The 19,431-nt window shown below is 40.6% G+C and overlaps 2 protein-coding genes across 2 annotated transcripts; one reads left to right on the top strand and one right to left on the bottom strand.

The window, feature by feature from the left end:
* On the top strand, positions 1,553-6,672 carry LOC109709662 (methyl-CpG-binding domain-containing protein 4-like). Its single transcript, XM_020231985.1, has 2 exons — positions 1,553-1,704; positions 5,920-6,672. Exons 1-2 carry the CDS (start codon positions 1,699-1,701, stop codon positions 6,421-6,423), a joined length of 510 nt encoding a protein of 169 aa, XP_020087574.1. The 5' UTR covers positions 1,553-1,698; the 3' UTR covers positions 6,424-6,672.
* Positions 10,322-11,317, bottom strand: LOC109709075. Its single transcript, XM_020231147.1, has one exon. It carries the CDS (start codon positions 11,315-11,317, stop codon positions 10,322-10,324), a length of 996 nt encoding a protein of 331 aa, XP_020086736.1.

Raw genomic sequence — 19,431 nt, 5'->3', positions numbered from 1 at the left:
CCCCCCCCACATGCCAATATTAATAAAGATGTTGGTTACCCAAAAATTTACGAATAAATTCTACTCATATCCACGTGATTTGTGGGTATAATAATCAACCTGCGGATTGCGCACCCTACCGATTTTTTAGGTCTACTAATATTCAACCCCTGAAACTAATATTCCTCAAGAAGTTCCTCAAAATCCAAAGGTTTTTGAACATATTTACTACTGAGTATTCGATATGTACTATGTAAGTTTCAAAACTTGACACAGTTGTACCATTATATAGTTTTGATTCTAAAATTCTGTTGGACATTGATTTCGCACCAAAACCAAACACACTCATCTAGAACTCCCCTAAAACCTTCTACCTAGTATCAAATACTATTTCATACTAGAACTCCATTATTTTGCAAGTGTTCAGTGTATTACAAAAGGAGACTTCTTATTTTGCTAATAATATTGTATATATATATATATATATATAAAATTAATTTTTTTATATAAAACATTAATTTTTTATATACACACCCATAGACGACTAATGGGTTTTACAGGTATTGAATTATACATGGGTGGGCAAAATAGACATTAAAAAACCAACCTTTTCATCCATGGGTATGGGCGTTTAAACGCCCATTGGACGCCCGTGGGCGCCCATACCTAACTCTAACGGTCCAAATTCCTATCCTGTGTCTCTTACTTTTTATTTATTTTTTAATTAAATAAGACTTAGATAACCTAACCTTTACTTTACCGTCCACTTCTTGAGAAGGAAAATAACTAGATGTAACCTATTGTTAAACATCGTTTAGACGAGATTAGAGTTGGATGGAACTTACATCGTCATCGATCCGTTTTTCATCTTATTTTTTAATTGAACGAGGTTTAGATAGAGTTGGGTGGTGATTTTGTTCCACCCTCCACTTTTTGGAGAAGGCGAAAATCTAGGTAAGACAAACGTAGGGATTGGATATCAGAGAGAGGGAGAATGGATACGTTTTCACAAGTAAAACTCGAAAAAAACACTTTGAATTTTAACTTAGGTGTGATTTTTAATTCTCTGATTTAATAGGAAGATATAATTTTTAATATAATTAATGCAGGATGCGATATACAATTTTATTTATCCAAATGCTTAAACCTATTTTGAAATATCTTTATTTAACTGACCACTTTTATGAATATTAATTACGTCATTTTAATATATTTAACTTATTTTAATAAGTTATCTTTTAGTTAAANTAATTTCTTATCACATTATTTTTTTATAAAATTTTTTACTTTAAGACTTTAAATATTTTTATTGTATGTTATGATATTTTAAATAATAAGTTATGTTATACTTTTAAAATTTATATTTATATATATTTTGTATTTAAAAAATATAAGAGCAAAAAAAAATAATAATAATTGCGGATAACCTGCGTACCCACCCGCGGACTGGTATGGGTAAAAATATTAGCTATCCAAAAATTTATGGATAAATTTCATTCATATTCAAATAATCTGGAGATACAATGATCCGCTCGCGGATTAGCCTAGCTGCCCGTTTGCTTGCGAGGTCTACCTATCCTGCACGAATCGGAACAGAATCTTCACAGATCAGGATCCATTTGCATCCCTACGCGTATAGGTCAAGCCGAAAGCCCGAAACTAGCGAGAAGCCTACTTCCGAATCCCGCAGCCGACCGATTCGAAGATCGCCAGAAAGCCATGGAGGTACGGCCTTCAAACTTCCTCTTTCTCTCTCTCTCTGTCTCTCTCTCTTGCCGATTTTGGTTGAAAGAAAAAGTCTGCCTTTCTCTCTTCTTCACAGATTTCTTTCCTTTCTAAGCGGTTATCTCCTGAGTCACTGCTTCATTTATTTTTTTTCTTTATCTGATCCTGATTTCCAGATTCGAAATAGCTTTACCGTTAGGATCTTTTGATTTTCCTTTTTTTCTTTTAAAGTTCTAGTAGATAGGATCTGCGTTTAACTTATTGAATTCGATAGGCGAATTTGGCTCTATGAAAAACTATCTTGAATTCTGTAAGGCATTTGGGGATGGTCTTTGGCGCTTAAACATGAGAAATAGAAGCAAATAAAGAAGTATCAGGAGAAATATCAAGTTATCTTTTCCAAGTGTAATTATGGGTTATTCCCTTGGCTGTTGTTGTATTAATTTATGCAAAGTATGAGAGAAAATTTTGAAGGTTTCAGAATGATTTGCCACTAGCAAGCATAAATTTTATATCATGAATCTGTGGAGAAATTTCTGAAAGATTTTTAAAAGGTTGAGTTCTTAATGAGAAGTAATGAAAAACAAGAAGTCGCTGTAGCATGCTGAATTTCGACAAACAAGAATTTTGAAAAGTTGCGTAATGTTGTAGATGAATGGAGCTAGGGATGTTGCTGGCATGCAGAATTTCGAAAAGCATGAGTTCTTTATGAAGTTGTTGTAGCGTGCAGAATTTCAAAAGGCAAGAGTTTGGTAAAATAACGAAAATCCGTATTATAGGCCAGTTTTTTATGCATAGGGTTCTACTTAAACAAAACATTATGTAGATTAGTGTGATGTATTTTTTTTATATATTCATTCTAGAACGTAGTGGTTTTCTAACTGAAGCTTCTTCTCTTCAAGGCAAATTGATCTCGGAATGAAATCGATTTTTTTTTTTTTCCATTTTTTAGGAAGGTATGAGATGTTAGTGTTGATCTATGTTTGTTAACACCAACTGTTTCTCATGTTAGTTGAATTTCTTGAGCTCAGCTTGGTGGTGTGGAAGGTTGAACTCATTTGCGATAAATCTTTAAGAGCGACATGAAAGCTAATAACATGTTTTGAGGCCCAACCATCATTGCTTTGATAAATTGACCTTTATACCACGTGTACCAACTCATGGCATCCCCCTCCATTTAAAAAAGTAAAATAGAAATGCAACTACAAGTCTACAACTGTAAATATTATTCTCCTTGAATAACCAAATAAGTTGATGCTTAGCAGTATTAGGATAATTGGGATAGGCTTTACATGTTGCAATCCCCATCAATATGGTGAGAAGTAGGACTGCAATATGGTGAGAAGTAGGACTGCAATATGGTGAGAAGTAGGACTGCTATGTTGCATAAATGCCTTTTTAGGCTCGCATACAAATCTGGAAAATGGTTGTTAACCTGCTAATGTGTAACATTCATGGATAACCTCGATACTTGTCTTGTTGGTGAAACTTTGGACAATATTGTATATGGGCTTGAGTGTCATTAGAGATGATTTAGGTTGGCACCTGGTTTGGACCAGTTCCACTGGAGAATCTTGTGGCTTTTGCAATGAGAATCTTGTTCCATTGTCGAGGCAAAATTACCCACCTTAAGACTCAAATCTCTCCTTCCTGGTTGGTTCCTTGTTTCAAGAGTAATGCAATTCTTATTTTTGTTCCCCTAATATATTAACATTTGAACAGAGTGAATCAAGCTCTGAGGCAAGGAAATGTTTTTGTCCATGGCCTTTTTTCTCATGCAAAGGCACCGGGATCTTCATGATATCTGGTTAATGGAATAGGGACTAGAGGAAATTACAAAGCTAGTTGATGTGCTAGCCAAAAAAATTGATATTAGATTTCTATCACTCTTGCACATTTTGTTGGCCCAGCCTTTTTGTAGTCAAACAACCTTTCTTGACATACGGAAACTTGTTTTTTTTTTCACTCATTTGTATGTGCGATGTCTATAGCTTGTTTTGATATGAAATAGAAAAGCATCTTGTAGTCTCTTAAAAAACGGTTCTTTGTTGATCAAGAAATATATAACTTTGGTTAGTTTGGTTAACAATAATGGACCATTTAACAAACTTTCCCAGATCTTGATATGAAGGGAGCACTTGGTTTAGTACAAGCGCTGATTAATCAAATGAAAATTCTAACACTGTGAAAGCAAATAAAATAGGGATATGTTTTACACATTGGCATGACCAGTTGATAGACCTGATGAGAGGTTTGGTTGATTGCTCATGCTAGATGCCCTTGTAGCCAGGGTGCCTTACACAAATTGGTTCTCATAAAAGATGTCAGTCCATATTATAGATTTTCATTGATGTATTACAGTTTTTGTCGCATCAAATTAAAAATTTGTACGCAGCAAGTCCAAATTCTCTTCATGCAAGTCTGATTTTTGTCCTGTAAGTTTAGAAAGATGAGGAAAGAAAAGAGATATTATTGAGGAAAAGCATAGATTCCTGAATAATGATATTTGAGTTGAAACTCATCAATTTTTTGCTTTGATGCCCCTTTTCTGTTATAATAGTTATTCATTTATGCTTAATGATTATTTCAGATATATACTATGAAAATAAGTAGAAAAGGCATTTCAAATAAGAAATATATCAGTGCTAGTAAAAGGGAAATTTTGTGGCCAGGTTGCCATCATCCCTCTTCCTTGTCCTTTTCTTTTACCCTTAAATTGTTTCACTTTTGTAAGTTCTTCCTTGGTTTGCTTTGTTTATATCAATTTTCATTGTTCTTGCTCAGATATTTTTCTTTTTCGTTTCCTTGCTATCATAAATATGTTTATCTTCTAACCAATATGATCCAAATAGTATAAGATGTGTTTCGTCTCGTTTTTGCATGTACAGGATGGAACACTTACTAGCATTATTTTAGTAAAAGACTGAACTAACTAGGAATCTACTTCCTATGGCTCACATTTTACTTAGTTTTCCCATCTTTCCAGAAACATTAAAATAAAATTGAAGAAGTTCCAGTGGAACTTGTGGTGTGGTGTGAGTGCTTTATGTACATACTTAGGTTCAACTGTAATCGCTTGGCTAAGATTTCTTTAAGATGATTAGTAGTGATAAGGGAGTTTCTACCAGGTATGTGTTGGGCGTAGGGTTCATGTTATATATGTGTTGGGCGTAGGGTTCATGTTATATAGTTAGATAGTTGTGTTCTCAAAGTTTGCTAGTAAAAATATAAAAGGCAATGACGATCCAAAAATTCCTACCAAACTCTGTAGTGTCAGTGTTCCTTTTCTAAATGTAGACAATATTTAAAGTGCGGAAATGCATGGATGAAACACTGTTTATTAAATTTCGCAATATTGGAGTATCTTTAGGTGTCATTCGCAACCTTTTAAGCTGCAAAAAATAATTTAATGTATAGATTATTCTTCAGGGAAAGAAAAAGAAGAAATATTAATTTTATTAAGACTACACTGGGTCACATTGGTGGAATTTTCCACGAATCATCATACCATATGAGGAAACAAAAATAACTTGAGAACAATAACTTGGATGTGTCAAAATGGTTACCATAATGCTCTTCAAGTCTGTCCCTCCGTACTTTGGCTTTCGTTTTTTTTGTTCTTATTTTTGCATTTATTTTCCTTTTTTCCGAAATAGTTGTTTGCATAAATAGTTGTTACTATCTTGTCAGACTTCTTCATCCCTTGATGTGTAGTGTTTTGTTCTTCACTACTAAACATGTTAATATATTTTTCATATTTTTCTGTTTATTCATGTGTTGATTGTTTCCATATTTTCTGCTGCTATTGGAGCTACAATTTACTAAAGCCTCTTTAGTGGTTGATTGTTTGAAGTACCTTTGTTATGCATTTTAAGGTTTGCAAATCTATCAAAATGCTTTCGTAAGTACAGTTTCAAAATCTTTCCATATCTAAATTAACATCCACCCACCCACCCACCCACCCAGATGTACTAGATATCCACTTCATTAATCAAAACCAGTAGATAACATCCTAGATTAATAGACTGTTAATAGAGCCTTACCTCCTTCCCTAGAGTGGTAAAATGGAGAATTTTGTAAAGTTTTCTATAGTTACGATTTTGCTGAAGGATGAAGTGCATATTCTGAGATTTTGAGTGTGTTGGAGGATTTTAGCTTTTCCTTTTTGAATAAGTTGGAAGACCAAACATATTAACTTAACATTCTGTATGACAGAAAAAGCGGAAGTCAAATGACTCTATTAATGCATACTCGGTACAGTGCGAAAATTGTTTGAAATGGAGGTTGATTCCTACAAAAGAAGAGTATGAAACTATCCGGCACAACTTCATCGACGACCCATGGGTCTGCAGCAAGAAACCAAATGCTTCCTGCGATGATCCTGCTGGAGACATCGAGTACGACAACACTCGGATATGGGTGATTGATAAACCAAACATACCTAAGCCTCCGCCTGACACTGAAAGAATCTTGATAATGAGGAAGGACTTGTCGAAAATGGATACTTACTACATTATGCCTAAGGGAGGGAAGAAGGCCCGTTGCTCGGGGGATGTGGAGAAGTTTCTAGAAGCCAACCCTGAATATAAAGATACAATGTCTGTTTCAAGCTTTAGTTTTACGGCTCCCAAGATTATGGAGGAGACAGTTTCTAGGAACTCAGAAGTAAAGGCTTCAGCTAAAAGTAAGCTAAGAATAGCGAATTCGGATAACAATTGAGGGAGATGTACATGTAGCATGCATAATAACAGTTCTTTTAGAGAAGGATGAGTTCTAAAAAGATGTTCTTCTCTTTAATGCGATAATCTTGTAATCTTTGCGGTGTACAACAAATGAAAAAAAAAAAAAAAAAGGAACAAATCTGTAGCTTGTTTTAAGTTATGGCTTCCTTGTACCTGAATTTGAGGGAGACATTTATTTTGTAGCTCGATATTTGATCCTTTTTGAAACCAGTAGTATGTTTTACAGTGCTAGTGTGTATTGATGATGCTTAAGTTTTAAAATGTGAGGTCATTCTGCAATTATTTATTTATTTTTCCTTTTTTTTATGGGGGGAGGGGGGGTGGAGGGTTGCAACATAACTCGTTAATTAACCGGGTATTGTATGTTAATTTTTTGAGTTTTTGTACCTCTTCAGGTTACATGAGGGGAAAGGGTCACAATGAAGTTAATTTCTAGCGTATTGATTCTGGAGCAATGCTATTTGTACATCTAAGGAGATGTATTTCTTACAAAATTGTCAACCAATGGTTTGTCTTTTTAATATTGGTAACCATATGTTGCTATGTTGTAAGAATTACATAGCTCTTGATGTTGTATAAGTAGCATTTTCCTTAATTTTACTGCAGATAATTGTCTTCGTACTACATGAATGAAAGAGTTTGCTGAAATCAGGACCAGGTATCAGGATTAATCAGTTAGCAAGTACTGTAGTCTTTTCGTTTTCGGCGAACTCGCTCTTATAACTGAAATCCTGATGCAAGAGGGTCTACTGCAAGTTCTAAATCAGACAGGGATCACATAAAATCAGGGTTCTTGAGCCGTTTTAGACTTTTTTATGTTTAGAATCTGCGAGGTTGGGTGATTGAGATGAAGAAAAAGCAGGGAGTCTATCATCTTGCTGAAACGGATCTATTTAGTATGCCACTTCTTTTACAAATTCTATGGGTATATTAACCGTTCCATCATCGGCTCAGTGTATGGTACTCATCGAAGAGGTATAAGTCGATGATGGAACTCATCGAAGAGGTATAAGTCTCAGAATTATTAATCATGTTGCATGAAAAAGGTAAAGTAAGGAAGGTTAGAATTATTAATCATGTAGCTCAGCTGGTGTGTATGGGGGAATTATCTTGGAGGTTGGGGGTTGATCCTCTGTGTGCGCATACTCTTTAGATATTTTAACTCCAGCCTCCCTTGGGCTGGATTCTGAGTGTGTGCTTGCGTGTTGGGTTGGGGATTTTAAGGAATTGAGTATATAGAGGCATTTTGCAACTTCTTTTTCTTGTTTATTTTTTTTTATTTTTATTGTTTGCAGATTTTTGCTGTAAAATTTTGTACAAGATCAAGTATCAAACCTATCAGCAAGATAGCAGCAGAATAGCTGTCTTATTAGAAGCCAACTTGCTTTTGAGTCTGCCCTGGCTAAACATGGCTCAAGATGCTCAAGTTCTATAATAATGCATATAGAAGACAAGTTTTTTCCCTTTCAATTTTGATAGGTATAGATAAGATTAGCTAGCTAAAGAGTTAATTTAGGATCCAACTTATGCACTTTAACTTTGAGTGAAACTGTAAAGATTGATGAGGCAAAGAGGAGAGGAGTTTTTAGATCAAATGGAAGCTGTTAGATTGCAAGGTAAATGATTTTGTGTCTCCATGTTTCACTTTCCTTCTACTATGTTCGTGTGATGTCCGGAACGGCCGCAAACTACTTTCTTCTAGTTCTGTTAATTAGCTTCCCCAGCTGGCTTCAAAAGCTTCTTCCTTGATTTGCTTCATATTTCTTTGTCCAAAATTTTGTAGAGATCTTTTAGTCATTAAAAAGGATTGGCTGCACGGCAATCAGAAATCTTGTGCCGTCGCCTTATTGCTATCCTCTGAAAGATGTAGTAGACAAGCAATGTTTTATAATCAGATCAGACCCAATTGTGTAGTTGCTGCATTAAAAAGCCAGTGTCATCACATTATACTTTTTTTTTCTTGAAATAAGACGGCCCAAATAGTTCCTATGATTTACTTTCCAACACAGTCGGTTAATCACTTAACATGTTTCTGTTTATCTTTCTTGTTGAAATGTTCTATTGGATACTCGTAGGTACCAATCTAATTTCGACTCCGAATTTGCTGAGTTTAGATTCCTACAATATGTTGTATACAGGGGTAAGATCTTCTAAAATGATTTGGCGCACTTACAAAACTTTAGAAATGATCAAATCAAAATGTTATGTCCATCCCTAACAGCAAGTCATAAGATATTGAGTTTGAACAGAAATTTAGATACAATCTGAAACCCAAACGAATCAACAGGATCGATTCAACTTCGTTACTACTAACGTCATTTTCGGAACCAAATTTTTTGAGATTAAATTGTCAGTATCAACCAAAACCTAATCAGCCAACTCCAATTTGCTGAGATTATGTAGCTCCTTGAAAAAACCAAAATCCAACGGCAAATTGTGCAGTACTACCATGCACATTAGGTGATGCTTATGTTTATGCACAACAAAAGACCTTTCTATGTGTAAAAAGAGAGTAAATAGGATATGATTGTGCATAAAAACACGCTCGAGAACGAAAAATTTTCACTACTATAATTAAGTACAATAGTAAAATAGAAGAGGAAAAAAATAGACATGACAGGCGAAATAGAATACTTTGTAGTGCTGATGTACTAAAAAAGATTAAGTACAAAATTAGATACACAAACTTGAATTTCCAGTGTATCAAAAGTTAATTAATAAAAAGTGTTCAAGATTTCAGATATTAGATGAATATTTGAAACCCAAAAATTTAAAATTTCATTTTGCAAATAGCATATCCATCCATATAAGGGGAGTAATTTTTGTTTTTCATGAGACAATATAACCATTGGAGGCTCTAGCATTGCATATAAAATTTAAAAATATGGTTACTGCACTAAGCCAATCCATTCTAGATTTCATCCACCAATTTTTTATAATGAGATAGCCGAAATGTTTACAGGAGTTCACCAATTTGATCTTGAAACTTTGTTCTGCAAGACTAAAGGTGTTTACACTTTGAATTATGTACTGTCTATCTGTTAGTTGAAACGATCTCCTTAATCAAATTTAGCATAAAAAAACATACTATGAACTTTTGTAGTTTAACAAGTCACCAAGTTAGATTACGAATTCTGGTAAAAAGGAAGACATCAAGGTATGTTTGACCAGCTGAAAGCTTTTAGTTCCTGTTGTTAGTTACAACAATCATAATTTATCTACTGAAACCGACCGTCCCTATTGCAAGTGGCAAAGGGCTTGGTAGTTGGTACCCGAGATCCCAAGTTCGAATCCTAGTTGATTCACATTTCTAACTAAGTTTATTTCTAAATGAAATAAACGAAGTGGATAGCATGCTACGTATCTCTCAAAAAAAAAAAAAAAATTTACCTACTGAAATTCTGCATACCATATATTTCTTTTTGGCTTAAATTCCAATACTCCCGTGGAAGAGAACACTATAAGATTATGTTTCTACCACAAGGAGAGCAACTAAGTACATAAAGCCAAAAGATATAAAATATGAAAACTCGTTATGATAGTTTAAATGAATTATGTGATGATTAAATACAGCTGACATATCAACAAATTCAAAATGCAGATGGTGATTTGGAGAACCATGGAGACAACTTACGAGGAATACAGCTGAAACAGAGAAAATAAGAAATATGCGGAGTATGTATCCATATCAGGGAGGATTTCTCTTTTTAATCTTTTATTCTTTTTACCTTAACCATGAGGAAAAGCTGATCAGGAAATTGCATCTAAAATGAAAATCGCTGTCGTCGTATCGTATATATACATAATATTTGAACAGAATGTTTACAGAGATTGTGCGCACAGCCGCATAGAGAGTAACCAGTACATGTGTTTAACTAACCAGATCTCAACTTCTTCAGCTCGAGCAGGTGCTCATCATCTGATATGTGGAGGAGAGCACGCATGTCGGATAACGATGTTTCTTGCTCCCAACTCAACAACCTCCCGGATTTGTAGAGCGCCATCAGGGCGTAATGATACGCTTTCTGCTCCAAACTATGCGTTTCAGCTGCGACGATCTCACCGTCGTCGCGGGAGGAAGGTCGCTTTCTCTTTGAGCTGCAAGAACCGCTGTTGCTACTCGTTGGACCGGCTTTCACATCTTGATGTTCAGAAGGATGAGCAGACTGACCGGAAGGATCCTCGACATTCGCAGAGAGCTGGCGTTTCTCCCCATCATTGGAGCAGGCGTCGAATGGATCATTCACAACTTGATCGGTAGGATGATCTACCATCGAAACGCTCTCGGGGATATCTTTGGGTTCTTTGCACGCAGCAGTGTTGAGAACGGCCGTCTGTGGCGGCGGAGTCTCTGCAGGCGCTGCTCCCTCCGTCTCGGCGGAACTCTTCTTTTCATCGCCGCACGGCTTCACAGCACATCTCTTGCTGAGCTTGCGCTTCGCAAGCCACGCGACTTTGCGAGGCCTGGTGTCCGATGCGCGCACCTCGATCGCTTCGTTCGACCTGAAGAGCGTGATCACGTGGCGAGGCTCGGGGCCGTCGCGATCAGCTCCAGACACGGTCGCTGGCATCCAGTCGCCGTCTTTATTGTTCTTGCGCGCCTCGACATTGGCGCCGCGAGGCCAGCGGGTAGTAGCAGGGACTGCTGATGCGGTAGGCGGCAGCGTCGGCCACCTGACGCTCTTCCTGGGCACGCGCTCCATGGTCCCTGGCCGGAGCTCGTAGTACTCGACGACGTAAGACTTCGCATCGCCGGAGACAATCCTGGCCTTCAGCCAGGAGCCGGAGCGGTCCACCCAGTTGGTGAACACCTCCACTTGTTGCACGTACGCTTTCCGAACCGGCCGCACCAGACGATACATTCGCGTCATCTTGTAAGTCTGATCTCTTTTTAACTTACAGTTGGACGGCAAGGATCAGTAACCAACAGCGTTAATTGCTCCTCTCTTCAATATGGAAGTTGCCCAAATTAATTAAAGATCGATCGATTCTTGCTTCCCATATCGCAATTTTGTGTTGCTAGAAAAGAAAGACGATGGAACGTGAGGACTCGATCGATCGGTGTTATACGTACGTATATAGTTATTCTCACTCCTGTTCCTACTAGGAGTCCACGTGTATTAAATGGAGATCGTATATTATCGTATTCCTAGTTGGACTCTTATTAATCCTTAACGGGCTCCCAACCGTTGGGTGGATAATACCGTTTGCATAAAATTATCCAAATTCAACTCGGAGTCGCGCGCGCGTTTAGCTCTTCAGATCGATGCAGAAGAAATTAGTAACTGTTCAAATGAGCTCAGGAATTAGATGTTGATCGATTGCAAGTAAAACTATTGTAATCATCCATAAAGTTTCTAATTTTAGGTATTAGCTTTTTTTAGTTTTATTTATTAAAAAGTAATTGAAACTATTTAATTTGGTAATTTTTTTTTTTTTGAGAAAAAGGTAGCGCGCTACCCGCTTCATTCATTGAAAAAATGAACTAGGCTACAAGGGTGGGGCAACTAGAGCCCCGGAACAAAATAAAAATAAAAATAAAAATAAAATAGAAATAAAGATAAAAATAGAAATTAAAATTCAAGTAGATAGAGCCGAATCCCACTCCTTTAGTAACTGCCGGAGAGTGATAACAACCCTCTCAGGGTTTGGTTGGATTTCCCTAAAGATCATGTCGTTTCTGGCCTTCCAAATGCACCACCAGCAACCGGCTAAATCAGTAAGGCACTCCCTTTTCTTCCTTCGGCTCTTCCTAATCCTCCACCTGTCCCAAGCACGGTTAACCTCATCCTCCATGTCTAGAGTCTGAACTCCATCAACACCCGACACTAAGATGAACTTGCTAAAAACACACCTGGTGAACAGATGGTCTACTGTTTCCTCGGCCGACCCGCATAGTACGCAGGTTGAGTCTTGAACCCAACCTCTTTTAGCTAATCTATCGGTCGTAGTGATTCTCTTATTAAGGACCAGCCAGCAAAACACTTTAACTTTAAGAGGGATTTTGACTCTCCACAGATGAGATGCACGCGCATCCCTCGTACCCCCGTCCGACAACGACACATAGGTCGATTTTACAGAGTAAGAACCATCGTTGCTCCATCGCCATTGTATAGTATCTGATCTATTCTCCGTGGAATAGTGTGAAATCCTATCTTTGAGCTCCGCGAGGCTGGTTCTCATCCCTTGTCCTTGGTTGAAAACGACTCCCAAAATCCTACTCCACTCCCAACTAGCCCTCGTAAAGCAATCACTAACTTTTAGGTTTTTTCCGTCGGACAAGAGGAAAGCCTCGGGGAATAAAAGGTTTAGCGTGTTATCCCCACACCACCGATCTAACCAAAAGTCGATGTCGCACCCGTTACCAAGCTTGTAGGTCTTCCCCCAAGAGAAGATAGTGCTGTGGCAGAGAACTCCCCTCCACCAGCTTGAGTAGGGTCTAAATGATCTGCCTTCTCTCAAAGGTATTCTTCGACGATAATATAAGTCTCTGATTAGCTTGTTCCACTGTAACTGAGTACCTGTGTAGAATTTCCACCACCATTTAGTGAGTAGCGCTTGGTTCATGATCGCTATATCCAAGATCCCTAAACTGCCTTCCTCCTTGCTCCGGCATACATTCTTCCAAGCCATCAAGCAGCCCTTTCCTGCGGCGTTTCGCCCACCGTTCCAGAAGAAGTCCCTTCTAAGCGCTTCGATGCTCTTAAGTACCCATTTGGGTGCCTTGAATACAGATAGGGCGTAAAGGGGTAGGTTAGCTAACACCGCGTTTACCAGAATTAGTCTGCCTCCCCTCGAAAGCAGTTTGGCGTGCCACCCGTCTAATTTGCTATGCAATTTAAGGATAATCCCCCTCCAGGCCTCTTTTGACGGAGGTTTGGGAGATAGGGGTAGACCCAAGTAGTTGGTCAGGAAAACACCCACTTTACAATCCAGAATGTTTGCTAACCTAGTAGCTTTTCCATGTTCTCGGCCCAGGTAGAATAACTCCGATTTGTCTCTGTTGACTTTCAAGCCTGAAGCCCATTCGAATAGGTGCCATAGAAATTTGAGGTTCCTTGTACACCTTTTTGTTGCCGCTCCGAAAAAGAATGTGTCGTCCGCATATTGAATGAGGGTGACCCTACTTACCTCTGACGGACCCAAGCCTTGGATCAGATTATTGGAAACCGCTGCGTTAGTCAAACGAGGCAAACACTCTGCCACCGGAAGGAAGAGGAACGGCGACAGAGGGTCCCCTTGCCTCACACCTCTTTTCGTCTTTATCCAATTAGTCGGTTCACCATTTACAAGTAGCGCCACTTTTGCGTGACATACGCAAAGTTCAATCCAACGACACCATTTTTCGTTAAAGCCCCACCACTGTAGAATACTAAACAGGAAGGGCCAAGAGATCCTATCATAGGCTTTTTTGAAATCTACCTTGACCCCCACTCCCTCCACAGCCGTCTTGGTGCCCCAGCTAATGAGTTCAGACACCGTCGCGAAGGCGTCTGTGATGTTCCTTCCTTTCAAGAAAGCCGACTGAGAAGTGGATATAAGGTCCTTCATGACTTGCTCAAGGCGGTTGGCCAAGACCTTAGATAGGATCTTTTGGATCCCGTTCAACAGGCTAATCGGTCGATAGTCGTTGGCCCGTTCAACCCCTTCCTTTTTAGGAATTAAACAGATGTACGTAAAGTCAATGGGATCGGTAGAGAGACTCCCTGCGTGCATTTCCTGAAATACCTTTACGATATCCTCCTTGACAGTATCCCAAAAAGTTTGGTAAAAGCTTAGCGGAAAGCCATCGGGGCCCGGTGCCTTATCCCTCCCCGGTTGAAACACGGCTTTCTTGATTTCTTCTAGGCCGAAAGGTTCGGTAAGTCTAACCGAAACATCGGCTGCTACTCGATTAGTCTGGAATAATCTGCTCCAATCCCCCCAAGAATTTGGGGCTGAATCCGCTGGTGTGAAGAGCTTCTTGTAGAAACGATAGAAGTAGCTCTTTTTCTCCTCTTCAGATTGGTAAGTGACCCCATTGTCAACAACCGTGCCAATCCAGTTAGCCCTGCGTCTGTCGTTCGCTATGGAGTGGAAGAATTTTGTGTTGCCGTCTCCTTCGCGTAACCAGTGTTGTTTGGCCCTGGTCTTCCAGACAGCAATTTCATCGTTTATCACGGTTCTAAGCTTGGCCTTTAGCTCCTCTCTTTGCGAAAAGACAGCCTGCGGAAGTGGGTCCTGCTCCTCTGTTTTATCGATTGACTGAATTGCCTCCAAAAGGTAGTTCTTACGCCCTCTGATGCTATAGAATTCGTTAGCACACCACTCCCTTATCCTATGTCGACAATGACGCAGCTTCGCCGTGAAAGATAACACAGCTGACTTCCCCTGCGCACCCTGCGCCCCTTCCATCCACCATCCCGACAGTTTAGAACGAAAACTCTCATGATTCAGCCACGCTTCCTCGAAGCGAAATGTCTTAAATTTTGCTTTGGTTCTCGCCTCCGCCGTAAGTAGAATAGGACAATGATCCGAAGTAATCCTAGGGAGCGCTTCCACTCGCGAAAGAGGAAACGCCAGATCCCATTCCGTTGAGACTAAAAAACGATCGAGTCTCGCACACGTGGGGTTCGCTTGCAAATTGAACCATGTGAACGCTTGATTGGGCATAGGTGGGTCAATCAAGGCTAGCTCTTTAATCAAATCATTGAACAGTCTAGTAGCTTTGGAACTCCAAGTCTTGCCCCTCCTTTCGTGCTGTCCCCTCGTGCAATTAAAGTCACCACAAATGATCCACTTGCCCACACATTCCTCCTTGAGTTGGGCCAATTCCGCGAAGAATTCTTCTTTTCCATCCCAGGAAGCGGGCCCGTAGACGTTAGTGACGAAAAAGTTTACCCCCCCCGTGGCTGAGGATAGCTGGACCGTAACGGAGAAAGTTCTAACTAACACACTTAGGCAGGAGAAAAAACGCGAGCTCCATGCCGTGATAACCCCCCCTGAGGCCCCGTTGGCAGGTAGAAAAGCACATTTATTAACCAAAGGACCACCAAAGCTACTTAAGAAGGACCCAGATACACGACCAACTTTCGACTCCTGGAGACAGACGACTGTATTACGGAATTTAGACACGACCTCCCTAACAACATTACGTTTAGACAGGTCATTAAGCCCTCTAACATTCCAACTACAGACTCGAACCATGACAAACCAAGAAACACCCACCACAAAACCCAAAAAAGGTGTTTGTCTACGTATCACACTCACGGCCTACGCACTTTCCTTTAGGAAAGTCGTGAAGTTCTCCGCGTCACAAGCGCCCAAAGAAACCCCACACCGTCGACTCTTGGAGATTGTCTTCTGAACTGAAGCTCTGCGTCTGCCCATCTCCCCACACTCGCGCAGCTTTGACTTTCGCATGATCGCCTTCGACAGTGCAGATGTCTTTTCCGCCCTCGCGATCCGGTTGCTAGTCCTTACCTTCCTGGAGCTTGACAAGTCCTCCTTACTATCCCCTGACCCCGACCCAGGTGGCCCATGAAGGCCACTCTTGATCCCTCCCTCCCCGGCCCTCCCAAGCTCCGCACACCCAACAGGGGTCGAATGGTGCTGTATGAGGGTCAAGCAAACTGCAGGCGTCGCTATATCCATTCGTGGAAGACCGGCAGGAGGGGACCCATTAAAAGTACATAGACCCTCAGAGGCGACTTCCCCCACTCCGGCGAGGAATAGTTGGGGGGCTCGTTTTCCCTGAAGCGCATCCACCTCTCCCGGAGGTGGGTGCAGAAGACCCGCTCCAGATTTCGAAAGGAATGGGGCCGGCCCACAATTCAAGGTAAGTAGAACGACCCACCTCAAGGGCTGATCACGTACCAAGTCAACAATCCCGGCCCGAAGCCCGAGTTGGGCCCAAGTTCCAGACTAACAGAGAGGCCGGCCCGGGTACTCAACAAGCTCACCTGGGCCTTTGACCAATCAGACTTGCACACCTGTTTAGGAGTCAAGAACGAAGCTTGACCCGCAATAAATGAGGCCTCAGTACCACCCACCATGCAGTAAATGCTGCTCTCCACCCGAGGCGGCCTCGGTGCCAACAAGGAGTACGAGGTCGATGAAGAAGCAGGAGCACGAAGCGCGGACTTCGAGACACCAGATCGGCTCACCACCTTCTTGGTGTAAACCGCGGGAGTCGTGTTGCGCTCCACCTGCCTCGAGGCCTGCGCTCGAGGCTTCTGGGACCCCGCGCCGCAGCAGCCCGTTGCATCCCTGCGCCCACGACCGGCCACCGCTCGGGCACACGCCACCGGCCCTGGAAAGTGGGTCCCTCTAGGCCTTCGCGGCACCGGCAATGCCCTCGACGCTCCATGAGACGGTGGTAGGGGCTCGACATCCTCAAGCTCTCCAGGTGCGTCATCCATCGCTTCATCCGCATGATCGTCGGCGTCGCCAGCATGCTGGCCTTCATTCCTATCACGCGCAGCCTCGCCGCGGGCGTTGCGCGGTGGCGCTGGGGGTGCCTGATCTCCTCCATCGTCTTGTCTCTCCCACCTCTCCAGATGGACCATGACCGGGAAAGACTCTTCGCTGACGATCACCGACAAATTTTGTGGAATGCTGTTAAGCGAGTCAAGTGCGATTTAGCATCTAAATGCTCTCAAATCTGTCATCGCCTTCGTAACTCCATCCGCCTTGATGAAGCGCCCAAATCCACTAACCAGAGCGGCCACTCGAGGCACTGTCCAAATCTCGAACGGGAGGTTGATGAGTCGGATCCACGCTCTGTAATGGACGCAGTGTGGTCGAGCATCGCGGTATTGTCCCCAAGGGAAACATCTGAGCCAAACCCCGTTTAGCGTGAGTTCCTCTCTCCTGGACAGGACCTCCGCCGGAACCCACTCCGGCAGAAAGATAGCGAAGTGCCTATCTCTGTGACGAGCGACCGCAAAGTCGTCATTGTACCCACCGAATCGACTGGCAAGAGCACTTTTGATCGTGCTGATGGGGTCCGGCCCCAGATTGGCTGGTTGGATAACGTCGGCGAGTAGAGCGTTCCGCCTCAGGTCCACTCGGCGGAGGTATTCTTCCGTGTACGGAACGTACACCTTCGCCCGGGCAGGTCGCCCCCCATGTTGCATGGCTCTGTTCATAGTCGCACCCCGCTTAGTTGAAACTTCGTTGCAGAGGTTTGCTCTGTGTCCTGATCTCCAGCACCTCCTACACCGGACAGGGTCGCGACACTCCGCTACTATGTGGTCCCTAGCTAAGCACCTGAAACACCTCTTCACTTGTCGGCTAGGCGAGGTGGTCCTAGTAGGTGGGTACGGAGGGCGTACAGGAAGACGAATAAGGGGCTCGGTATAGCTTGGAAGTGGCCTCCGCAGTAGAGCCTCTTTATAAGACCTCGAGTTAGTAAATGAGCAGTTAATGGAGCTGCCTTCCGCCCTACGCCACCCTCCCCTCCTAGAACCTCCAGGAGCCGGCCTAAGCGAACCATTTTGTTGAGGGGTCTTAAATGGTTCCATAGAGTCTTGGAAGTCACCCTTGCCGGAACCGGCTTTAGTCGCCTCAGCCCCTTCATATTGAAGAATAGTAAATGGTCTCTTAAGATCTTGGAGTTCACCCTTGCCGGAAACAGCTTTCGTTGCCACAGCCTCATGATGACTACTGGTGACCCTCAGTAACTCCCCACCTACCTCGTCCGCCCAAGCGACCCGCTTCTGAAGCTTCTTCTTCTTCCCAGCCGCATCACTCTCCTTGCGCAGGGCACTCGTCATCAAGGAAGACGAATAAGGGGCTTGGTATTAGTCACAATTATTAAAGCAATTTGGTAAATTTATTAAAAAAATTTAATTTATACATAACTAAAATTACTTGATATTTTTTTAAAAAAATAAAAGATTAATGGGTTGTCAGCTAATAAAATTTGAGGAGATCATTTCAAAAGGTTAAATATGCACACCCAAACAATTACAAGTTGACAAACAGCCATGTGAAACTTTATATATGTACACTGTTATCATTTAAATTGATTCATTGCCCAAAGGGCCGTTTTGTTCACAATTTATAATATTTCAGTAATCCTCTGTATTTACTATTAAAAATATATTATTACTATTTAACTCAATTGGATAGTTATAAAAGAGCGCTAGTGAAGTAGTATAGTCATTGTAGCTTACTAGGTTATAGAAATTTTAAAATAATTATTATGTGTTATAACGCATTCTCATTATAGGGATCATTAGTAGTCTGCTAATAAGACACTAGTTCTTAACAAGTTCTCATCCAAGGAAATTGATAAGTTAGTAATATACTTTTCATTCCTAATATAAAATATACAATATTTTCAAAATATTACAAACTAAGATACAATAAAGAAAGCATGTCAACAATATATGGACGAGTCTTCTTGATGCAACAAATTATTTCAATGTGTTGAATTGTCCGTAATTACTATAATTAATTTTTAATAATTAAATGCTAAAAATGTATATTTTTCTTACCAAAGATTTGAATTTTGACGTCAAAAAAATGTATGCATCCTTTATTGTTTCTTAATTATTTGGCTAACATTAGTGAATTGGAAGTACCAAAAAGAAAATTTGAGATGGTTAATTGTAAAAAAATAAATAAATAAAGTTTGGATGCCTCTGCTGTATGTAACTCATTTCAAAACGATCCAGCGATGAAGGGTTTCATGATATATGAATAATATTAAAAACTATTGAAGCTTAAATTTTTAAGGAAAAACTTCAAATATTATATCTGTGATTTTACACTTCCTCACTTTGGTAATGTATCGATTTAGTATCTCGTAATTTCATTTTTTTCTTTTTATTATCCCTTCTACTATTTTTTTTTCGTTAAATCAGTAACAAAGTTAAAATTAAAAGATACTAAATTGAATATTCGATAAACCTAGGTGCAGTATTTGAAGTTTTTTGTATATAATTTAATAAAATGTTAACAGAGGAGCTGATGAAAAAAAAAAAAAAAAAAAAACCAG

The sequence above is a fragment of the Ananas comosus genome, linkage group 4 (assembly GCF_001540865.1).
Source record: "Ananas comosus cultivar F153 linkage group 4, ASM154086v1, whole genome shotgun sequence".
Taxonomy (NCBI): Eukaryota; Viridiplantae; Streptophyta; class Magnoliopsida; order Poales; family Bromeliaceae; genus Ananas; species Ananas comosus.
The sequence above is the reverse complement of the archived record's forward strand: the minus strand, read 5'-3'. Positions and strand labels throughout refer to the sequence as shown.

Excerpts from the sequence above, each read along its gene's own strand:
- LOC109709075 (XM_020231147.1), bottom strand. The coding sequence starts at position 11,317 with ATGACGCGAATGTATCGTCTGGTGCGGCCGGTTCGGAAAGCGTACGTG.